At 39.2% G+C, this 19,941-nt stretch overlaps 1 protein-coding gene across 1 annotated transcript; it reads left to right on the top strand.

The window, feature by feature from the left end:
- The first annotated feature begins 1,949 nt into the window (after positions 1-1,949).
- On the top strand, positions 1,950-15,005 carry LOC121954882 (spermatogenesis-associated protein 48). The gene is made up of 10 exons (XM_042502619.1): positions 1,950-2,376; positions 4,686-4,783; positions 7,183-7,265; positions 7,684-7,822; positions 10,084-10,151; positions 10,242-10,283; positions 10,402-10,500; positions 10,722-10,826; positions 12,634-12,739; positions 14,910-15,005. Exons 1-10 carry the CDS (start codon positions 1,950-1,952, stop codon positions 15,003-15,005), a joined length of 1,263 nt encoding a protein of 420 aa, XP_042358553.1.
- The last annotated feature ends 4,936 nt before the right edge of the window (positions 15,006-19,941 follow it).

Genomic DNA, 19,941 nt, shown 5'->3' with positions numbered 1-19,941 from the left:
TGAGATTTAAATAATTTCTGAGACTGTAGAGGAGTCTGGAGAATGGCAGACAAGCTGACTAATAACACAGGATTCAGTAACAAGGGCTGCTTCAATGGTAATGACTCCTCACTCCAGCAATATCTGATTCCCTGCGAAAAATCCAGCCTTCTCGGAGAGGCTGAGGCTGGTATTTAAATTCCTGCAACAACAGAAATCCCCCTGAAATAATTGGGATGCAAAGCACTGGGGGAGAATGTGGAGGAATTTCTGATATGGGAATAATTAATGGACTCCAAATGCAATAAATCATGTGGACCTCTGGACCTATATAACCTAATTCATTAGAAATGTATGAAAGAACAATCAGCACAGCTCTCATGAGACAGAAGTCTGACGCAACAAATGGCTTATTTTTTTTTTTTTCGTATCTGGAGAGCAATTTCAAAAGGAGCCCACATCAGATCTCACAAGTGTCATTTGTGCTCTCCTTTTGTGGAGGAACATTGTGTGGGAGTCGGGCATATTCACCACTCAGTTATCAGAATAACTCTAATTAGGCTATTTTTAACACATCCTTTTAAACAGCTCTTGGGTGTTTACATTTGCTAATGACAGCCTGAGTAAAAATCATCTATCAGCAAGCATCACCATCATCGCCACTGACACATTAACATGGATCCTCTCCCAAGAAAAATGCCACCTAGCCGGGGTGCTTTCACTATTTATATAAATGCACAAACAGTGCCTATATATTTATGTGGAATATTTACATCTGCACATTACATTTCAGACAACCCGAGCAAACTAATTAATAGGCAACGAGGCACATTAGTATTTGGTGGTTTTTTTTTTTTGCTCCACTGAATATAAGACAGCTCTTTCAAGCCGGCGCATTCACCGGATTACACCATTTGTGAAAACACTTTTTTTACATCCATGCGATTTACATAATTTTCATTTAGTTTACTGTCAACTTTAAAAACACGACTCAGATTTGAAGTCAACTAACACCATTTCTGGTTGTTGTTGAGCCTGCGTGCATGGAAGGAAAATTACTTTAATATTTCTTCAGGGACTTCAAAGTGTGTCTGAGGTATTCAGTATTGGGCTCATGGTCACCTTGTTGCGCCATAATGGTGTTTTTAATTTCATAATGTATCATCATAATATTACAAGGGGGAATAATATTTTTTGCTGGGATATTTGTGGACTTTTCATTTAATTCATGAGGGACAGGAAGGCACACGCAGGCCTGTTTTCTGGTGTTACTATCTGACAATACAGGCTCTGGTACTCCATCTAGTGGTGTTTTGGAGGCAAAGCCGTAATCTTCTGTCTTCTTTTCTCAAGAAAATAAACTATTCCTAACCCATCACAAGCAGAAATGTAGCATTCTCTTGGGAGGGGCAGTTCAGTAAACCCTGAGGCGGGGCCGAGACCTCTCATTATTATTTGCCACCAAAACACATTTGAGTGGAGTAATTTTCCAGGGACAATAGCCGCCCCAGACGACCGACAAAACATTTTTATTTGGTCAGTGTGATCAATTGGTAGTTGTAGGTTGCCAAAACATAACAGTACACAGTCCTGAATGCTCCCCTGAGATAAATTATTGGTGTGTGTGTGGCATCCACAATAGACACCGGGGGATGTTTATTAGATTTCTTTTCTCCATTATTATAACAAACACAGACCAAATGTTTACACAAAACTGTGTTAAGGTATGTGGAGCTACACACCTCCAAAGCCAACAGGTTGTGTCTCCTCTCTGTGTGTCAGTAATTTGATCTGAGCAGCAAACAAAGACAGTCTCTGGGCAACCAGTGCTCACTGCATCATTATGCCTGACAGCAGATCTATGACCTGCGCTGTCAAACACACACATACTGTAGACACACACACACACACACACACACACACACACACACACACACACACACACACTGTGAGTTTCTCCCCTTGTAATAATGACAGCAGTTTTGGATCCCTTCAAGGCGTTCTCTGGAGAGCTGCATGTCATCAGGCGGCTGAACTCCAGCCTGTACGGAGCTGCTGGTGGAGATGGGCTAAAATCTGGACGTGCAGACTCTCCTTTTGGTAGATGTCACCCTCCGACTGAGCACGTCAACCTCGCTCCTTCACGAGACGACATCCCCCTGTTGGATCCTTGCAGCGGTCAGCTGAGTGCCGGAGCGGAGGTGGTCTTGGGGGTCAAGGGTCGACAGAAATTCATAGATTTCCAGCATGTGCCCTCTGCCCTGTGGGTCCCTCCAGGTTTGAGGGAGAGGCCACACACTGCCCCAGACTCCTCTGTTATCTGTGAGGACCTGAGGAAAGACAAGGCCTGGAACTCCAGGAGGATCCCCGATGCAGCTTTGAGAGCAAGACTCAGCGGTAAAATAACAGCTTATATTTACATTTGCCTCAAATAACACCACTGATATTAATACTTCTATCTGTTGTCTATCACACTTTATATCAGATTCTGTGCAGGTCAGAGTTATGAAGTTGGCGAGTGTGTATTAGCATTCAAGGCCGGCTTACCTACAGCGCAGTATTTCACTGCCCTCACTGGTTGATGGTTTCACCTCTGTGATGCTGAGTGTGTTTGGATGTGGTCAGAATTTGCTCTGTTGAACACACAACAGGGATATCACAGTACACTGTAGTAACCCTGCAAATCACATACACATGTTTTTCAACAAACAATTTCAAAATAAGTAAAATTATAAGTAAACGCCACAAACACCACTGCTGCCAGTCGCTGCATGTGCATCCACCCTTTCATATCTAATAAGGAAAAAACATTGCAGCCTTAATAAAGCCTTAAAGGAATACTTCAACCCCCAAATGATCATTTGTATGTCAATTATTCCGTTTTACACTGAATTTGTGAGGAAAACTGTAAAACTGTAGCAAAACAAACTCACACAACTCATGCATATGATCCAAGTCTCATTTATTTAGTCTTATGCTCGGTACTTCCCAAACACATGCATTTTTGCTAGTGCAAGGCTGCCGTCCTGCAGCCTTAACTTCATAAATTAAATTACCTAAGGGCTGTGCGTGAGGAAAGCACAGGGACAATGTCTTCTCAATGTCTCCATCACTGTAATGTCCGCTTCATCAGTAGGATAACAACATCTCAACTGAACACACAGCAAGGTGATTCATTACATCACATCTCTCATATCACTCTGCGATCTAAACCACCCTTGACCTTAAAGGGAAAGTGCACCACATCACTTAGTTCCTAATTTTAATTTAAAAGGGAGCATACAGTATAATGTATGAATTTACCATGAATGAAATTAACACATTTGTCTAAATAAATCAGAGAATAGAATAAGAATAGAGAGGCTACCAAATACAATAAAAAGAATAATCTACTAAATAAAATAAATCTTCACAAAAAATAAATCTTACATAGCACTGTAATATATATAACACTTTCGCATAAACAGTGCTGGCCAATTACCAGTCCGTGCGTGACACCGTTTATGTGAAATGCTTACTTATTGAACAGTTTATCACCTATTTTTTGCAGTTATTCCCGCATATATAAAAATAATTGCATTTAAGTGTTGCTTTTGGTGGAAAAGGGGTATTGGATAATGTTACTGCATTGGCTGTGTGAGAGTTTGTAAACTGTGCTTTCATATAGTTTTGTTGTTAAATGAAGACCCCTATGACTTTAATTCATCAAGAATGCTTATTTTTGGGGGAGGTATTCCTCTTTTACAGTGGAGGCATGTGAGATCAAAAGTTTTCTTCACAAATTCAATGTAACAGGAAAAAAATGTTCATTTAGGGGGAGTATTCCTTTAAAGTGGCTCCTGCATTTCTACCTGTATACTGTTTATAGAAGGGGTTTAATCACCTCTGGGGTTCTGCCTTCTGCCTGGGTTACTTAAAAATAGTTTAAAGATTTTGGGTGCTGCAGTGCCCCCTCCTGGTCATTCAACAGCAGTAGTATCAGTGAAGGCACATTATTTATGATGCATGGTAGAGAGAACAGGATGACTGCAAGTATCTTGTGTCAACAGATATTAGACAGTGTAAGCATAATGTTTGTTGCTGTATTTTAATGTGCAGCAAATTGAGTCTCAAACTCAGCTAATTGTTGGTGAGCAAAGATGGTTGTTCGGTAGTTACTGACAAGTGACGCAGCATCTGCCGATGTAAAAGTTGGAGCCATTTGTGTCAGTGTAAGATATATTGGTTTAATTTTGACTTTTGTTAGCCACCTGTGTTTTTTTTTTTTTTGGTTTAATAAATGTAAACCCTTATTAATATGAAAGATGTTGATACTGTGCTTACATGTTGCATCAATTATGTTGGATTATTAACTTCAGTTAAATTCAGTTATCACAAACAGACTGACACAAACCTTGGGCAGGTAGTTTTATAGAGAACAGGAGTGGTAGCTGCTGTCTGTGTCTCCGGGAGTAACACTGTATTATTAAAATGCCATTTGTAGTCTGCTGTGTGCTCTGTAAGGCAATGGGATTCACACACAGCTCGCGGAGCAGAATGGGAGGTTCTGGGGGGGTCAATAAGGGCCCATGGCTGATTTCTGCCTCAGGCCCCCCTCCTGGGGTAATCTGGCCTTGAGAACAATAATTACTGCACATAGTTACAGTTATTCTAATTCACAATTTGCCTGTGTCCCAGATACTTAATCGCTGTTGTGTCATCTTTAGGTTCAACCGATCCTGTTAAAGTTCATCCACACTCAGTGAAGACGTCAACTAAAGCAACGTCACACAGCAGATTCACTGATAAACTCCCTGCACCTCAGGTGGGTGATGACTGAATTGGCTTTCCTTCTTAACTGTTCTGCAAAACAGCATGCATTTACTACATGCACCCCAACAGATCTTTATTTTCATTTCACTTATTGTTTCCTGTTTAACTCTCTGAGCACATTTTCATTATATATATTATATTTAATCTACTGCAGACACCACAAACATTCGCTTAAACTAATACTGGCTTTGTTTCTAGAAAAAAAATAGTTATTACATTTTATTAGATCACTGGTCAATTAATTATATTGCCATCATAACACAAACACATATTAAGAATGAAGGAGTAATCCATAAACACGCCTTTAGGGCCTCAGCACACATGATAAAGCATCACATTAGCCCATTGTTATTTAGGCAGGTGTTCACTATGAGAACATAATCATGCTTTATTATGTTGTTTCTGAGGCTGCTTATTGAAGTAATCATAATTATCTTGACATACATTATTGCGCTTTAGGAGAATCTTGCCATACTCAGCTGTAGCGAAGAGTTAAAGTGTTATCTAGTGAATGGAGGCTTGATTGATGACAGTGTTTAGACAGTTTGAGACGTGGGCGGAGAGCACTGAACACTCTGCTACTTGTCGATGCCTGAAAACATCAAATTGTCTGATTGACTCATTCAGATCCACTTAACAGAGTACGTGTGGATTTTTATCTTTGCTTTTGTTTTGCATTAGTCATTTAGACAAGGTTTTGACATTTTGTGTTTGTTTTTTTTGGCATGCTAGCTGCATCGCTCTAGGGGTGGTAGTTTTGATCATCTGTTCATCACTTTGGTCTAGAATAAAATACCTAAAAAATGGATTGCTGTGATATTTAGTACAGATATTCATAGTAAAGCCTAATGACTAGTGATCTCTTCATGCAGTGATTAGATATCCAGGGTTGTGGTCTGTTGGGTAAATGTCTCAACAACTGGATTACATACTTGGTACACATTCATGCCCTGTTTACTTTCATCAAGCACCGTCATCAGACCTGAAGTTGACTCTGTCTAACACTTTGGTTTACACCAAACAAATGGCAACCTGTCATTTCATTCATTCTTTCTTTCATTCATCAGCATTTCTGTAAATGTGCCAGTGTTACCCATGGGGCTAATTTTCAGCTGTAGCCCTTTGGCAGTATGTTTTGAAACCTGTAAAATGATAAAGTTCACACAGCAACAGCAGCAGGACACCATGAAGACAGCAACAGCTGCTACAAACAGGAACTCTCAAGACAGAACAAAAACAACAAGAAACAACAGAACAACATATAGCATTTTAACAAAAAAAAAAAAACAGCCAAGCATTTAGTATGAAGCAACAACACACAACTAAGCAGAGCAGCAATAGCAACAGGAAACAGCAATGGCCACAAGCAGCAATAAAATACATAACGTAGACCCTTAATAAAATGTTTGTATGCACTAAAACACAGGCAGGCCGTGCAACACAATGTTAGGCAGGTCATCAAAGCTGGCTGCCTGTCAGCCTCAGCTGCACTTTGTGTTTAGTGCTACTGTACAAACATGCAACATGCAATTTATGGTAAACATATACCGAAACATTTGCATGCTCGCATCTGCGACGATTTAGTGATGTTAACATTGAGCTCAAAACACGGCTGTTTTGAAAGACAGCCTCACAGAGCTGCATGTGTGGCTGTAAACTCTTAGTTTTATTTTATTTGATGTTCTGATAGATATTGTAATTTCTTATTTTGATCTCGTTATTAATTTACAGTTACTGCAGGGATTTTAGTTAAGATGAATTTGTGCAGACTGGTCTAACATTTGCATTCAGAAGAGAGTATCAGAGGTCTTTTGCAGGATCATTAGGAGTAAGAGGCATGACTGTTAATGTTAAAACTAATGGTCCACTTATATGAGATTTTAAAGGTGCAGTGTGTGGGATTAAGGTGCATCTATTGGCAGGAATAGTATATAATTTTCATAACTATGTTTTCATTTGTGTATAATCACCTGAAAATAAGAACTGCTGCATGTTTGTTAACGTTGAATGAGCCATTTATACCTACATAAGATGCAGGTCCAGAGTTCTTCATGTTGTTCTACAGTCAACAAATCAAATCTTTTTTTTTTTTTTTTTTTTTTTTTTACATTTTGGCCACCAACTATGTTCACACAAGTTCTGCATTCTCCAAACTAGATACTAGTAGTACTAGTATTTAGTATTCATATTCAACACACATAATGTTTATGTTGAACAAAAAGAGAAAGACAAAAAAAAAATATGTCAACACTAATTAGTGACCACTTAGCAACTTGCATCCTAATCTCCTATTTTTGTTTTTGGCAGTTGCTGCCCGATTTTCAACATACAAAATGAAAGCACTGACAACATAATAAAACACTGAGTATTGATTTTTTTTTATTTTTAAAGGATGGCTTCTCTTCTGGTCTCAGATTGTGGACAGACAACTCAGCGGCAGTTCATCGCTTCAGATACACTTCTGCCACACAGAGGTCAGAGCAAAGCGCCCTTTAATTGTCTCCCTTCTGTAACAGTGAAGCTAAACAAAGCCCACCTCCCACATAATTCATTACGTGGAGTCCTCACAGCCTGTCGTTGTGCTTTGAGGATTATTGAGAGTGAGTAGGTTTGATTTTGTGCTCCAGTGATGTCATCGGGGGAGCAGTATGTCCTCTTGTTGTGTTAATTGCTGCTCAATGAAATCATGTCGATGGACTGTAGCCTTGCTTAAAGCCTCTGGGAGGAATTGGCTCCCCAGTTAATAAGCTGTCTAATATACTTTGTGCAACGAAGGGGGCTGTTTAAGAATTCAAATTAAAGCTAATAACTTTCGGGAATGAAGTTAATCAATTACACTCGCAGCACTCTGGTACTGATCTTTAATGGCTGGAGTTTCCTGTTCGTTTGCAGGAGTTATGAGGAAGTTGGCTGGGACACTAAGTTGCCCCGGCGCTTGAAGGCACCAGAAACGACTCTAGAGAAAATGGCGGACCCAGTGAGTGAGCGTCCCTCATCGAGGCGCTACAGTAGTCGACCTCAGCTGTGGCAGGTGAGCAAACTGTGGCAATCAGTGCTGCAGCTTCAGCTCAGTTGTTTTCTTTCTCTCCAAGAGGTTTTGCCTCGCCTTGACTAACTCGAGGGAATCTGACTTTGTAAAAACTGATGACTCTGGAGAGAGGTGCTAATATATCATGGCTGAAACAAACTATTTCATTGAGTATAACAGCTGTAAGGTATTAAGCACTGGTTGTTTTCAAGAGGGTAATTCATTATCAAGACAAATCAATCTAATTGTGTTAGCCGAAAGTAATTACTGTGAGAATAAAAAACAAACTGTTATTGTTGCTCAGAATTAAAAACACATTACCGACCAAGAAATATAACCTTTTTATATTTGGTTTTAGTGAAAAACGATAAATGTGTCGGATTCGGTTTTTCCACATAACTGTCTCTAATTCCTCCATATTCACTAAATCCAGTTTAGTTTTATTATTACAGCAATGTGCCCCTTGTGCTTTTAAAACAATGCAACCTTTCCCGTCGGTTTTGATCTCTTGGCACACAATGTTAAGTGTAGCATAGAGACTGAGGGAGGGAGATAAAGGATAAGCTTGGTGATATTCTATTTTTTTTTTTGCCATCAAATGCGAGAACTCGCCCTCCTTTTATCCCTGTTGGCTTCTGACACCTCAGCTGCAGAACATTGGCTGGCGTTTTCAGTGGTCTCAGTGAGCTGTGGTCCTGAATTCGCTCTGCTACTCTGGTCCTCCGCTTATTATTTGGAAGCACTTGGATGCCTGTATTTTACAGAATTTCAACTTCTTCCTCATGACAGCCACACAGAATCACACTGGGCTGGTCAGCACAATCGACTGCGACACAACACAGCTCTCTCTTTATGCCGTGCTGTGTGTTTTTTTCCCACCGCATCAGCCCAACTGTGCAGCACCCCACTGGAACACACAGAACTCCCCAAAGCAATGCAATCTGCCCTTATGGCTTATTTCTCTGTACCATTGACTTTCAGTGATGTTCAAAAACGACTAAAAAAACATCAATGAGCCGTACTCACTGCACTGAGTGTTCATCACGATGAACATAGTCACTGTAATTCATTTTGATTCAATCTGACATACACCACTGTGCTGTTATTCCTCATAAAACCAGTTAAAAAATGTGTATTAATCCACAGCTTAAAATAGTCCCTTTTTTTTACTAATGTGTGAGCAATGGTTGCTGAAAGCTACAGTGCCCAGCTGTTTTCGGGAATTAAAAATAAAATTATGTATTTGTGACTCTATATATTTAAGACCCCCTCCAGTGAAAATCAAGTTTTAAGCCATCTTAACATGTCCATATGGTGTTTGCCACATACAAGACATATCACGAGTGAAAAAAGCAGTCAGTGCCATGACTGAGCATTTCTGCTTTGGAAGTGCTGTGTACCATTGTCTCAAAAATAAGGATTCTGACATTTAGGCTTTGTTATGTCGTATGCCTAAGGAACTGACCACGTCAATTCACTATGGCAAAACAAGAAACAGCAGGTGTAGTGACCGTGGCTGTGTAAACTTTATATACAGCCATACACCCATAGCAATGGTCTGATAACCATAGCAACACTCTGCTCTTCAGAAATAACAATCTGTATGATGCTGAAACTTACCAATCAGAACTGACTTTTAACAAAGGCATGCAATTATGGTGCTGGAATTTCCCACAACCCCATCATGAATTTCAACTGGACTGCCCTTGAAGCAGATTTTCAACTCAGAAAAAAGAGTATATTCACCAACTCATTAATAGAGTCTCACACACAGTATTGTCTCATCTCTATCTGTGGACTTGTTGCTACAGTGTTGTTATTAGCTGGTATCCCTAACTGGAACAGGTATTGCTAACAACATCCTGGTTTTCCGACTGGAATGCAATTAAATCGGGTGTGACGTCGTTCCAAACTCTGACCTCTGACTTCAGAGGTAAATGGAAGGAGCATTAAGCTGTTTGGAGGCATGAAGAAATGTTTTTAATATTAAAAAATTGCCCAAATGTGTAGTTTTGATGAACAGAGATTAGTTCATCCTCGAGAGGAAGTTAGAGTATATTAAGGATTTATAAAATTATCCTTTGATGTCCTCAAACCAATGTAGTAATGATACTAATAGTACTGAATACTGATGATAAAAGACTGCATGGAGCACTAACCAGCGTGAACACTGTCACATGTCTACTTATATTTGTACTGGGTTATGAGATCAGTGTGTCTTAATAAAGTCACCTATAAGATCTGGTGTTGCTGTTCTCTCCAAGTCTATTGGAGCTGAGTGGAGCAGGCAGCAGCTTCGACGGAGGAGCGATGCCAAGAAACCCGTATCATTGTAAGTTTCTAATAACAAGTTCTTATCTTAGAGGTGGTTACATTAACGGTGATATTGCTTAAAAGCAATATACCTCTCTGATCTTTCCAGCTGCAGTGGATGTCCGAGGTCAGGTCAGATTCCTCTGTACACGTGAGTACTTCCTGTTTGCAAGTATCTCACACACACATGTATGTTGGTATGAGCTCATTAATGCTATGTCCAGGTTTGTGTCCTCAGAGCTGACCTTTATGCACGTGTTCTCATGCAGTGGTACGATAGGATCTGAGAACATGGATAACATTGACAACATAGATGAGGTCTTTCTCCCACTGACCCTGAGGAGGAGCGTTGTTGTGCCCACAGCACGGTGAGACACACTTTATGACACACACACATTCACTGAGGATCTCAAGCTCTATTAATTCAGCATGAAATTTATTTTGCACTGAAGATATTTTTTATTACACCCTGGGTGACTAAAGCAGATTCTGAAACAGCTTTTACCTTTGAAATTCCTCTCACATGGTAATATTCAGCCTCCCGTAGCAGATCCTGATAAATAATGAGTAAACTTATGATTTGTGCCAGCCGAACCACCATCCCCGGATATACAGGCAGGGCTGCTTACGCTAACTGTGCTGCTGATGCTGCAGTCTCTGTCCCAGCTGTCTCCAGTCCTGCACGCTTCTCTGGGTGAGTCTACTCAGTGACTTTTATGAAGCCACTTAGGCTTAGGCTGCAAAATAAACCACTATCTGACAAGGACTCAAAGAAAACAGTTTATTTACTGCTTGCAATTATTTCAAAAATCTGTCATCATCTTCATTTTTTTTTATTCTTTTAATATTCTGTTGTATCCACTGTTAAGTTTCTTCCCCCAGTATTATCCTCAGTGCATCTGATTATTTTATGGGTGTAACATCGGACAAGAATAATCACAAATGTCCACTGGAGGGCGTTCTAATGCACCCCACTGCACATCACGCCTCAGGTTAGACTTCACCACACAGATGTGCCCATATTTTACTGCTGCTCATTTGGAAATAAGATATAGCTCAGAGTAATCTTCATTAACACCACGACTACACTAGATTATATTTAGTAGATGAATAATTTAAAATATTTGATACATCTTCCAATCAGTATTTAATTTAACAATCATATTTCACCTATTTAGTATACGGTGCTTTTGAAAGAAAAAAATACAAATACATTTTTAAAAAAAACAAGCAGTCTTTTTAGAAACAGTGAAACCGTCTTGACTATTACTACAATCATTGCTAAGCAACATCTCGAACCTAAATCATTGTCACATGTCACACACACAAAAAAGAAAAGAATAGGGGCGCATAATGGCACCTTAATTCAGGTTCAACCAAAGGCACAAATAGTAAAATAAATCCTGTCATATCAACAAAAAAGACATGATATCTGTGTTAATTTGTTTGTAGAAGTAGCATAAAATAAGAAAAAATTAGCCACAGTGTTATTAACAAATTCTGCACACATGGGGAAAAACTATTTAATTAATATCATAAATAATGAATAACACGTTTTTTTGATATTCTTCTGTTTTTTTATTTGGAGTTGTGTCTAAGCTTCTCTTTTTTGCGCCGGTTTGTATTTGACTGGCATCACTTTAGGCTGTGGGCATTTGCATCAGCTGAGGGTGTATCTTATTTTTTTTTGGATGAGTGGGCTGGTGAGATACAAGTTAATGGTCAGTTGGTAAAGACTACAGTAATTGGAAATGTTCTGTCAGAAATTAGAAAACATTGGATGTCGTTCCTAAAGACAGACAGGAGGGAAATTGGAAGTCTTGGAAAACCGAGGAGAAAATGACAAGGAGGTTAATTTGAGGGCAAAAAAAACATTCTCGCACAGGGGAGATTTCACAGCAGATTTCTGATTTTATTACATGGTGTCAAGGGCAGTGGATTTTTTTTTAGAACATTTTAAAAAGCATTTAACAGTCAGCTTAACTGTGATAATGTCAGTGTACGTGAATGATCATGTACGCACTTTAACACACATGACTGTGTAGAGCAGACGTCCCTCCGCTCTGGGAGTGCTGGCTGTCTGTTAAGGAGGTGTAAACCTGTTTCCTAGTTGGGCCCCAGTTGAGCGAACTTAACCGGCTTTTGGAGCAGGCATCTCCAGATGGCTGATTCCAGAGCAGCTCGTGGTAATCGTGGTTTTTCACAACCTAGATCCATTTTCCTGGTGCCTGACACCCCCTGAGATCTGTTTCCTCTGCTGATTAGGCTGGCCTCCCATATTTTTTCCCCAAAACAGAAAAGAAGACAAGCACTTGGATTGATTAACTGTCTGCTGCAACGGTCAGACATCCTCAGAAGGTTTGCTTGCCAAAGCTCACTCGTAACACAAGTGGCTATTTTTTTAAAGAAGCAGATATTTGGTGTTTCATTTTTACTTGATCCAAAATAAATGATAATTTGTCGACTCAAATTTATGATTTTTTTTTGTTTGTTTCTCACAGACTAATCAAAGAATCGGGGAGTCCTACTTTTGGCCACGCAGCGCCTCTGTCTCGAATGCTGACCACAGTGACCCCCTGCAACCCCTTCCTGAGACCTGCACTTCCTGTCACACACAAACACGCCAGGAGGCATTAGACAAAGCAGATGAGAAAGTTTTGAAGGTGTCAGCTCCCTTTTTATGCCATCCAATCTGTTTATATGAATACGTCTATAATGATGTGATGTCAGTGACTGATTCGGAGTGAGTTGGAGAATAATGAGATGCCCCATTATCATAATTTCCCTGATTTAGATGAGTGGTTTTCTAACTCTGGGTAGTGAGCTCATGCATTGTCCTCTTAAACATTCGCTCTCTCACTGACTCACTCACTCGCTCGCTGTGTGTGTGTGTTTGTGTTTCAGCCCACACACTGTGTGTTTCCATCATGAAGGGCAAAGAGGGAACAAACTGAGAAAATATTTAGGGAAGGATTTTCTGCACTAATATTCAGCATTTAACAGTATAAAAAACAATGCCTTTTATAAAAGCTCTATTATGAGTCACATTTTGGTATTAACCCGAGCTAATTTGCTGTGGATATACATGTTAAATACATTCTGCAGTCTGCACACATCCTTTAGAGGTGTTAGTTTTCTGTAGATGTGCCTGTAATGCAAATAGGCATTATTATGAAGTGTCTGCCAGCTAAAGCTTTATGTCTGTGGTTTGTGCAGCTTTACGCTTCGACAGGAAATAGGGATGAGCTGGTTTTCCTGTTTCTCTTCATCTATAGTTTGTTTAGATTTACATTTCATGAGGATTTCTACTTGAGCACTCTGTTTATTTTGTGAGGAGACAAGGTTGTATGATCACTAATTCTTCACAATTCTTATCCAGATCTTAATTATCTTCTATGTATTGTTATTAAAGAGGGACTTTAATGATGAAGTATTGCAATTTGGCATAAAGATGAGCAACTAGCTGGAGAATTTTTTTTAAATGGTCAGAATTAAAAAAGCAGAGGCAAAAATAACCGGAGTTTTGTCTCTGTGGTTTCAAAGTGCTATATCCTACATTTCCCATAATGCAGCTCAACTCAGCCTCTTTTATAAGACATCATCGGGGTTAATTTTCTAAACTTTGCAAAGCAAACTTCAGAGCTACAGGACACATGGTACACCTGTTTTTATAGGCTGTACTGTACTCAGTAATGAGCAAGTTACTTTAAAAATGTAATCAGTTACTCATTACATCACACATTGAAAAAGTAATGACATTATTATAAAAATAATATAAATAAAATATGTATTTACATCAGTGGTTCCCAGCCTTTTTCCTTAAGGGAACCCTTTTTGAGTAAAATGAATAAACTGACGACCCACTACTGAATGGCATATTTTATGGATACTTTATATTATATTCCATGCATAATAACAAAAGCACAGAACAACTGATAAACTGTAAAATTAACCGAAATATGGGCACAATAACTGATGATTTGGATGGCTTCTGAGCAGATCATTTTTTGTTATTATCACATCAGAGATGAGTTTTTTCTTTTATTTTTAGGAACATTTAAAACAATATTGTATAAGCAATTGTGTTTTTTTTTTTCAGATACCAGACTCAATAGGTCTATTTTTTTGGCAAATTAAGAGTTTTTTTCGCTAACGCTTTGCTATTGTTCCATTTTCTCTTACATTGTTTTTTTTTTTCTTTTTACATTACATTTTTTTAACTGCATGCTTTTCTAATGAAGGACGGGGCTGTTTAGCAGAGTGATGACTGTGAATATTTCTTGAGTTAAGTTCTTCAGTGTGCTCTTTCCCCTTAACATCCATGGCCAGCTGTATTTTTTTAATTTTTCCTTTGAGTTGTCTCGCACCTTGTAAAAATAAGAACACCTTGTGACCCTCTGTGCAGCTTTAGTGAGATACATTACTTACTACACTCAGCACAGTCACCTTCAGACATCTGTAAATCCTCTGCATTTCACATAATTTGTAGTGACCATGCACAGAAATAGAAAACAAAAGATTATTTTAATGAGCAATAAGACTACATTTTTGAGGGGTTAACTGACTGTCAACAGCTAGCGTCGAGGCTGCATGCCTCACAGTGAGGCTTTGGGCTTCACCCATCTTCCAACTCTTAACTAACCAAAATGACTCCTAAATGGCTAATGACCAATTTTAGCAAGCCAGTCAAGAACACACATTAAAATACAACTTTGATGTTACCAGGAGTCCTATTTCTCCTCTTTTGATTGACACAACTGCCTCCCCACACTTACAGGCCCTGCATCAAGCCATCGTGTCTCACGCCAAGCCAGTCCCTCCACTGAGGTCAGAGAGCAAACTGATTATCAACCCTCCATCAAACTCCCGCTAAGACAGCGTTATTGTCAAAGTAACAGAACCATAAAAAGAGGTTGTATCCTCACCGCAGCGACCGCGGGTTCGATTCCAGCCTCGACCCTTTGCTGCATGTCGCCCCCTCTCTCTCTCCCCCCCTTTCACGCTTAAACCGTCCTGTCGATGAAAGGCAATAAAAGCCCAAAAAAAATCTTCAAAAACAGTAACAGAACCTGACTGGGTTTAGTGAGTGTAATGAAACAAGTGTGATAACAAAGGTAGAATAAAAAAATGATTACACATCGCAGTAACTACCCAACATTGGTCACAATTAATCCAAATTTTATGTGTCAAGATTTTAAATTTGTCCTTTAAGCGAGGTACTAATCACAACAACATTCACTGTGGATTTGTTGAGATTGATTCTTTCCTTTGTGTCGTAGTGAATCCAGTAAATCTACAGAGTGCACTCTTCCTTTTGGCCTCATATCAGCGACAACAACAGCAGCAGCTCTGTCAGTGATTGACGTCTCAAAACCACCAATTAATGTGCTGCACAGTCTTGACTTTAGGCCTGAATTTAGAGAGCAAACAGTACTTATGAACCACATTAGTAAATGATTGAGGAACAGACTTTAGCTGCTATTAATGTATACGTTTTCAATTTAATTAGTGATCATTATTTCACCCTGACATTTGGAGATGTTTTAGACAGTAAAAGGTATAGTTTTACATTTTTAGACATGTATTTGATTTTCCCTTAGAGTAAGATGAGAACATGAATGGCACTGTCATATCAGTGTACTGGATATGAAGTTACAGCCAGGAAATTATTAATTAAGCTTAGTATACAGACTGGAAATGGGGGTAACGTCTAACTCGACTGAGTTTAAAGGCAGCAAAATCTACCTGGCAGCACCTCTACAGATAAAAATATTGCAATTGTAATATAATGTGTCCAGAACAAGGAAACTAGAAAAGATGTATTGGACCAAACCAGATCATCATGATCAGTTTGGGGACATATAATTAGGAAAACAAAGGTGCACATTTAGATTTTTTTTTTTTTAAAGTGAGTCAACATCACATAATGTGTGTTTTTTACTTTGTAGAAGCATTTTTCAGTCAAAGGTGAAACAGCACAAATATGATTGGTAATGCCCGCCTCATTAACCTCAATGCTAAATACGAATGCTGTCACTGATGTTAAGACCCTTACTTCTTTTATAGGCTTCCTGTTTCTGGCTAGCATTTTCCCCAGATACGAAAAAAAAAAACCCAAAACTATATTCTAATATATTTTTTTTCATGTCACTCAGAGAAAAAAGTAAATTTCTCCGAGCATCAAACTGTTTCTTTTAAATTGGTATTGTACTAAAGTTTGCATGTTTGCTGGTTGTGTTCAGACCCAATAAAACTGTGTGAACCTTCTCAAAGCAATCATAACTCTATTTGCTAAAAGCGCCCTCCTCCTCCTCCTCCTCCTCAGATTTTCCAGCCTGTGGTCTGAATCTCATCACTGGCTCCTTTTCAAAACAGCCTCACAAACATCATGATTGATTCAGCCACTATCCTCCTGGATCTCTCAATGCCTGCCTGGGCTGGAGATTAATTTCCTTTTCCTCATCTTAATTTTTACTCATCGCCGCTCCATAAAAAGGCTAAATGTCAAGCATGCCTGACTCCTTCTAGTGACACGTCTATTCCAGCAGATAATTACCATAAGGAAATAGATGCTTTAGTGTGCAGAGGGGAATTTAATTTACTCTGACATCCTCACAGCATAATGCATTCCTAAAGAAAGAGAGTTTTTCAGTTTGCAATTGACTTTTTAGATAAATTGGACTATTTAATGTGATTATCAGTCTTGAACGCCTTTGACTTATTAAGGTGTTGAAACCAATTAAGGGTTACATGCTGCTCATGCTTCCAAATGTGAAACAGTGAATACTGCTTAAAGATCCATGAAATAAGAACCAGCCGGAGCCTATTGTTCGGTAGTCGACCGGCTACATCGCCTGATGATGTTTTGAGACTTGCCAGGTAATGATATTAATTACAGCAACATGGTTTGCTTCAGGTTGTGGATTAACCTAAAGGAGCAGGGGGTTATGTTTAGTTTGAATTGCATCCGTGGATTAAAGCCTGCACTTGTAGTAAAGTCTTAAAGGCTACAGAATTAAGTTATCTTATAAAACCTTTAAATCTTCTGCAGAAATTTTTTAATTTATAAGCACATCCACCTTAAAGGGGGTGGGGGGGGTCAAAGGTTGCAGATGACCAAGGTCCATGGGGGGCCCACAAAGGGTCTACATTTAACCATAACAAGTTATCTACTGACTCAAATACATTACTATTTATGCCTTTACAATAAAAAAAAAATCTTTTTTTTTTTCATTAAAACACATTTCACCTTTTCATCTGATACCCCCCAACACAATTACAGTGACATGGTGCAGTCCAGCTGACAGCGTAGGTCAGAAACTGGCATATGTTGACGTAAAGATTTGACGAACTGCAGCCTGACTAGCAAAGTCGAATGCCTCACTAAAAATCAGGCACCCTGAAAGAAAAGCCAGGAAACAGAGAGAAAAGGAAAATAAAAAGAAAGGTTATTACCAAATATCTGGCCAAAAAAATTAAGCAGTAGAAAAAATGTCCAAAATCGCACCATTTATCACAGTCCGAAACTGTGACGTGTAGTAATTCATGGTGAAGGGAGCGTCATGCATTTTGCCCCAGCTACTCTGATGAATAAAGTACAGTTCCTTTCCATTTTCCACAACAGTGCAGGCCTATTTATAATTCCTGTGCACTGGGGTCCCTTAACTTGTATGGTTGTATTGTTTGATCTTATTTTGGTCTAATCATTCACTACACACAGACACACACACACTTCCTAACGACAATTTACACATTTTTAGTAATAGCGAGACGTTGGGATGATGATCAGCACGTCAGCCTGCAGTATTGATTCCACCTCTGCAATAACTAATCTAAAACCTCGCCTGAATCATTGTCCTCACTGTGTTTTGCCTCTTTGACCCACACAGAGTGAAGCTGCTGTGTCACTGGGACAGGACAGTATCTCTGGGGGCATGGAACACCACAGTCACGATTGGACACCCCTGCGTTCACTGATAGCGCCGAGTCACATCTCAGTCCCAGCATTCCCTCCTGTGAGGCCTCAGGAGTCGCTAGCCATCCTGCAGCTTTTTTCACACCTGCCTGCGTGCCCATAACCCACAGCCTCTGACCTCACAGAAAAAGCAGCTCCGGCTGCGAGGCTTTGAGGAAGTCAGCGAGCGTTGCTGCAATCCGTAATACGGCCGTGAAGACACAGCAGGCCACAGTGCTCTCCTGCCCAAAGTTCCTCCTTTTGCAACCAACTGCCTGAATGTTGTGCTTCTTAGGAGATAAGGGCAGCCTCCCACGAAAGGTGACTCAGCAATCCAGCACACACAGCCTCTCCTGAGATAAGGGAGCTCTGTGGGGCCTGAGGACGGCGGGATACTGGGATGAAAAACTCTCAGGCAGAGAAAACAGAGACAAGTAAATTCAAAGAGTTTAACCCTTAAACACCTGGATCGATATCAGTGTTTCTATGCTGCTTTCGAATGCCTTTCACTGGTACATGAAACTCTGAAACTTCAGAAAACCACCTTGATTTCTTTCTAAAACACAGGAAAAAACATAATGAGCAACTTGGCAAGAAATGTCCTGCAAACTTAGTTAAAAAAAAAAAGTAAAAGGTGATAAAGAGATGATCTGAAAATTAGCTGGGAGTTAATATTAGCTATTTTCAAAAATGAGGGAAAATGTCCAGAAAACTACACTTATAACTCTCTTATTATATCTTATTATATATTTAAAATTATGTTACAGAAAAAAAGAGAAGGAAAAAAAAGGAACTTTCTTGAGGTCCTTTTCTCTCTCTCTCCAAGTCTCTAGTCAGTAGTGAATATATACAGTTTTTGGTGGGGGGAAAACTTAAATAGCTTTGAGTACATCAGTAATACAGTAATTACAGCAGAGATCCATTCCACCAGATATTCATATGCGATAATAAAGACAGGACCTATCTGAAAATTGGTTATTTTAGCCAATCCAGAGGTGCAACTCATTACTTATTTATAATTTCCATCAATATTAATCCACAATTTACATTTCCTTTAATGACGCCAGACAGCATTGAGGAGCCAATCAGCTACACAACTGTGCATGACATGGACAAGTAGATCGGCATTTTCAGGAAACTGGAAATTGGAAATTAGACGTTTTAACAGGCCTGTCCTTCAGGGGCGTTTCTATAATTAGGAGGTCGGGGGCTTGGGGCCATGTCCCAGAATTTTTTTTATAGACAAGTTCTATTTTTATGCTTTTTTAAATGCACATTGGCATTTTTTTACCTTATTTTTGTCAGAATTATGAATTTTGTTAAAATATTAAAAATTATTTGTAATAACTATTGAGTAAAAACAGAACATTTTTCAACTGCTCTCATTAGGAATTTATTGACTACAGGTGAAAAAATACTTTAAATGTATCAATTTATGTTAACAGTGGTGGAATGTAATTAAGTACATTTATTCAAGTATAAGTATGAACGGTAAGACAAATTATACGATCTGGGGCTTTTTATTATTATTAGGCCAATTCTTAATTTTGAAACAATAGCAATGGGTCTGTGAACGCAGTATGGGTGGAGCTCTCCATGAGTTTTTTTTTACCTCAGCAGCAGTTTGTTAATGGGAGAGTGGATGATTGATCCGTTGATCCGTTCAGAGCTGATCAGATCAATGAATGAGAGGCTGCGAGTGAATAGAAACTTTAAAACCCAGCAGAATGAACAATTAAAGCAAAATGATGCAACTTTTAGGTGATTGTTGAATCTCATTCCCAAGTTGTTAAATACTGATGTTTTGGATCGGTGCTTTGGTCCAACAGTCAACCAAATGCATCTGTATTTGATC

This window comes from Plectropomus leopardus, chromosome 15 (genome assembly GCF_008729295.1).
Source record: "Plectropomus leopardus isolate mb chromosome 15, YSFRI_Pleo_2.0, whole genome shotgun sequence".
Lineage (NCBI taxonomy): Eukaryota > Metazoa > Chordata > Actinopteri > Perciformes > Serranidae > Plectropomus > Plectropomus leopardus.
Note: the sequence above shows the minus strand (reverse complement) of the source record. Positions and strands in the feature narration are given on the sequence as shown.

What these genes read in the sequence shown, in the direction of transcription:
- LOC121954882 (XM_042502619.1), top strand. Translation starts at nt 1,950, where the DNA reads ATGACAGCAGTTTTGGATCCCTTCAAGGCGTTCTCTGGAGAGCTGCAT. An exon ending in ATAAACTCCCTGCACCTCAG is followed by an intron (nt 4,784 to 7,182) that starts GTGGGTGATGAC and finishes TTATTTTTAAAG; the next exon opens with GATGGCTTCTCTTCTGGTCT. An exon ending in GTTGTTGTGCCCACAGCACG is followed by an intron (nt 10,501 to 10,721) that starts GTGAGACACACT and finishes GATTTGTGCCAG; the next exon opens with CCGAACCACCATCCCCGGAT.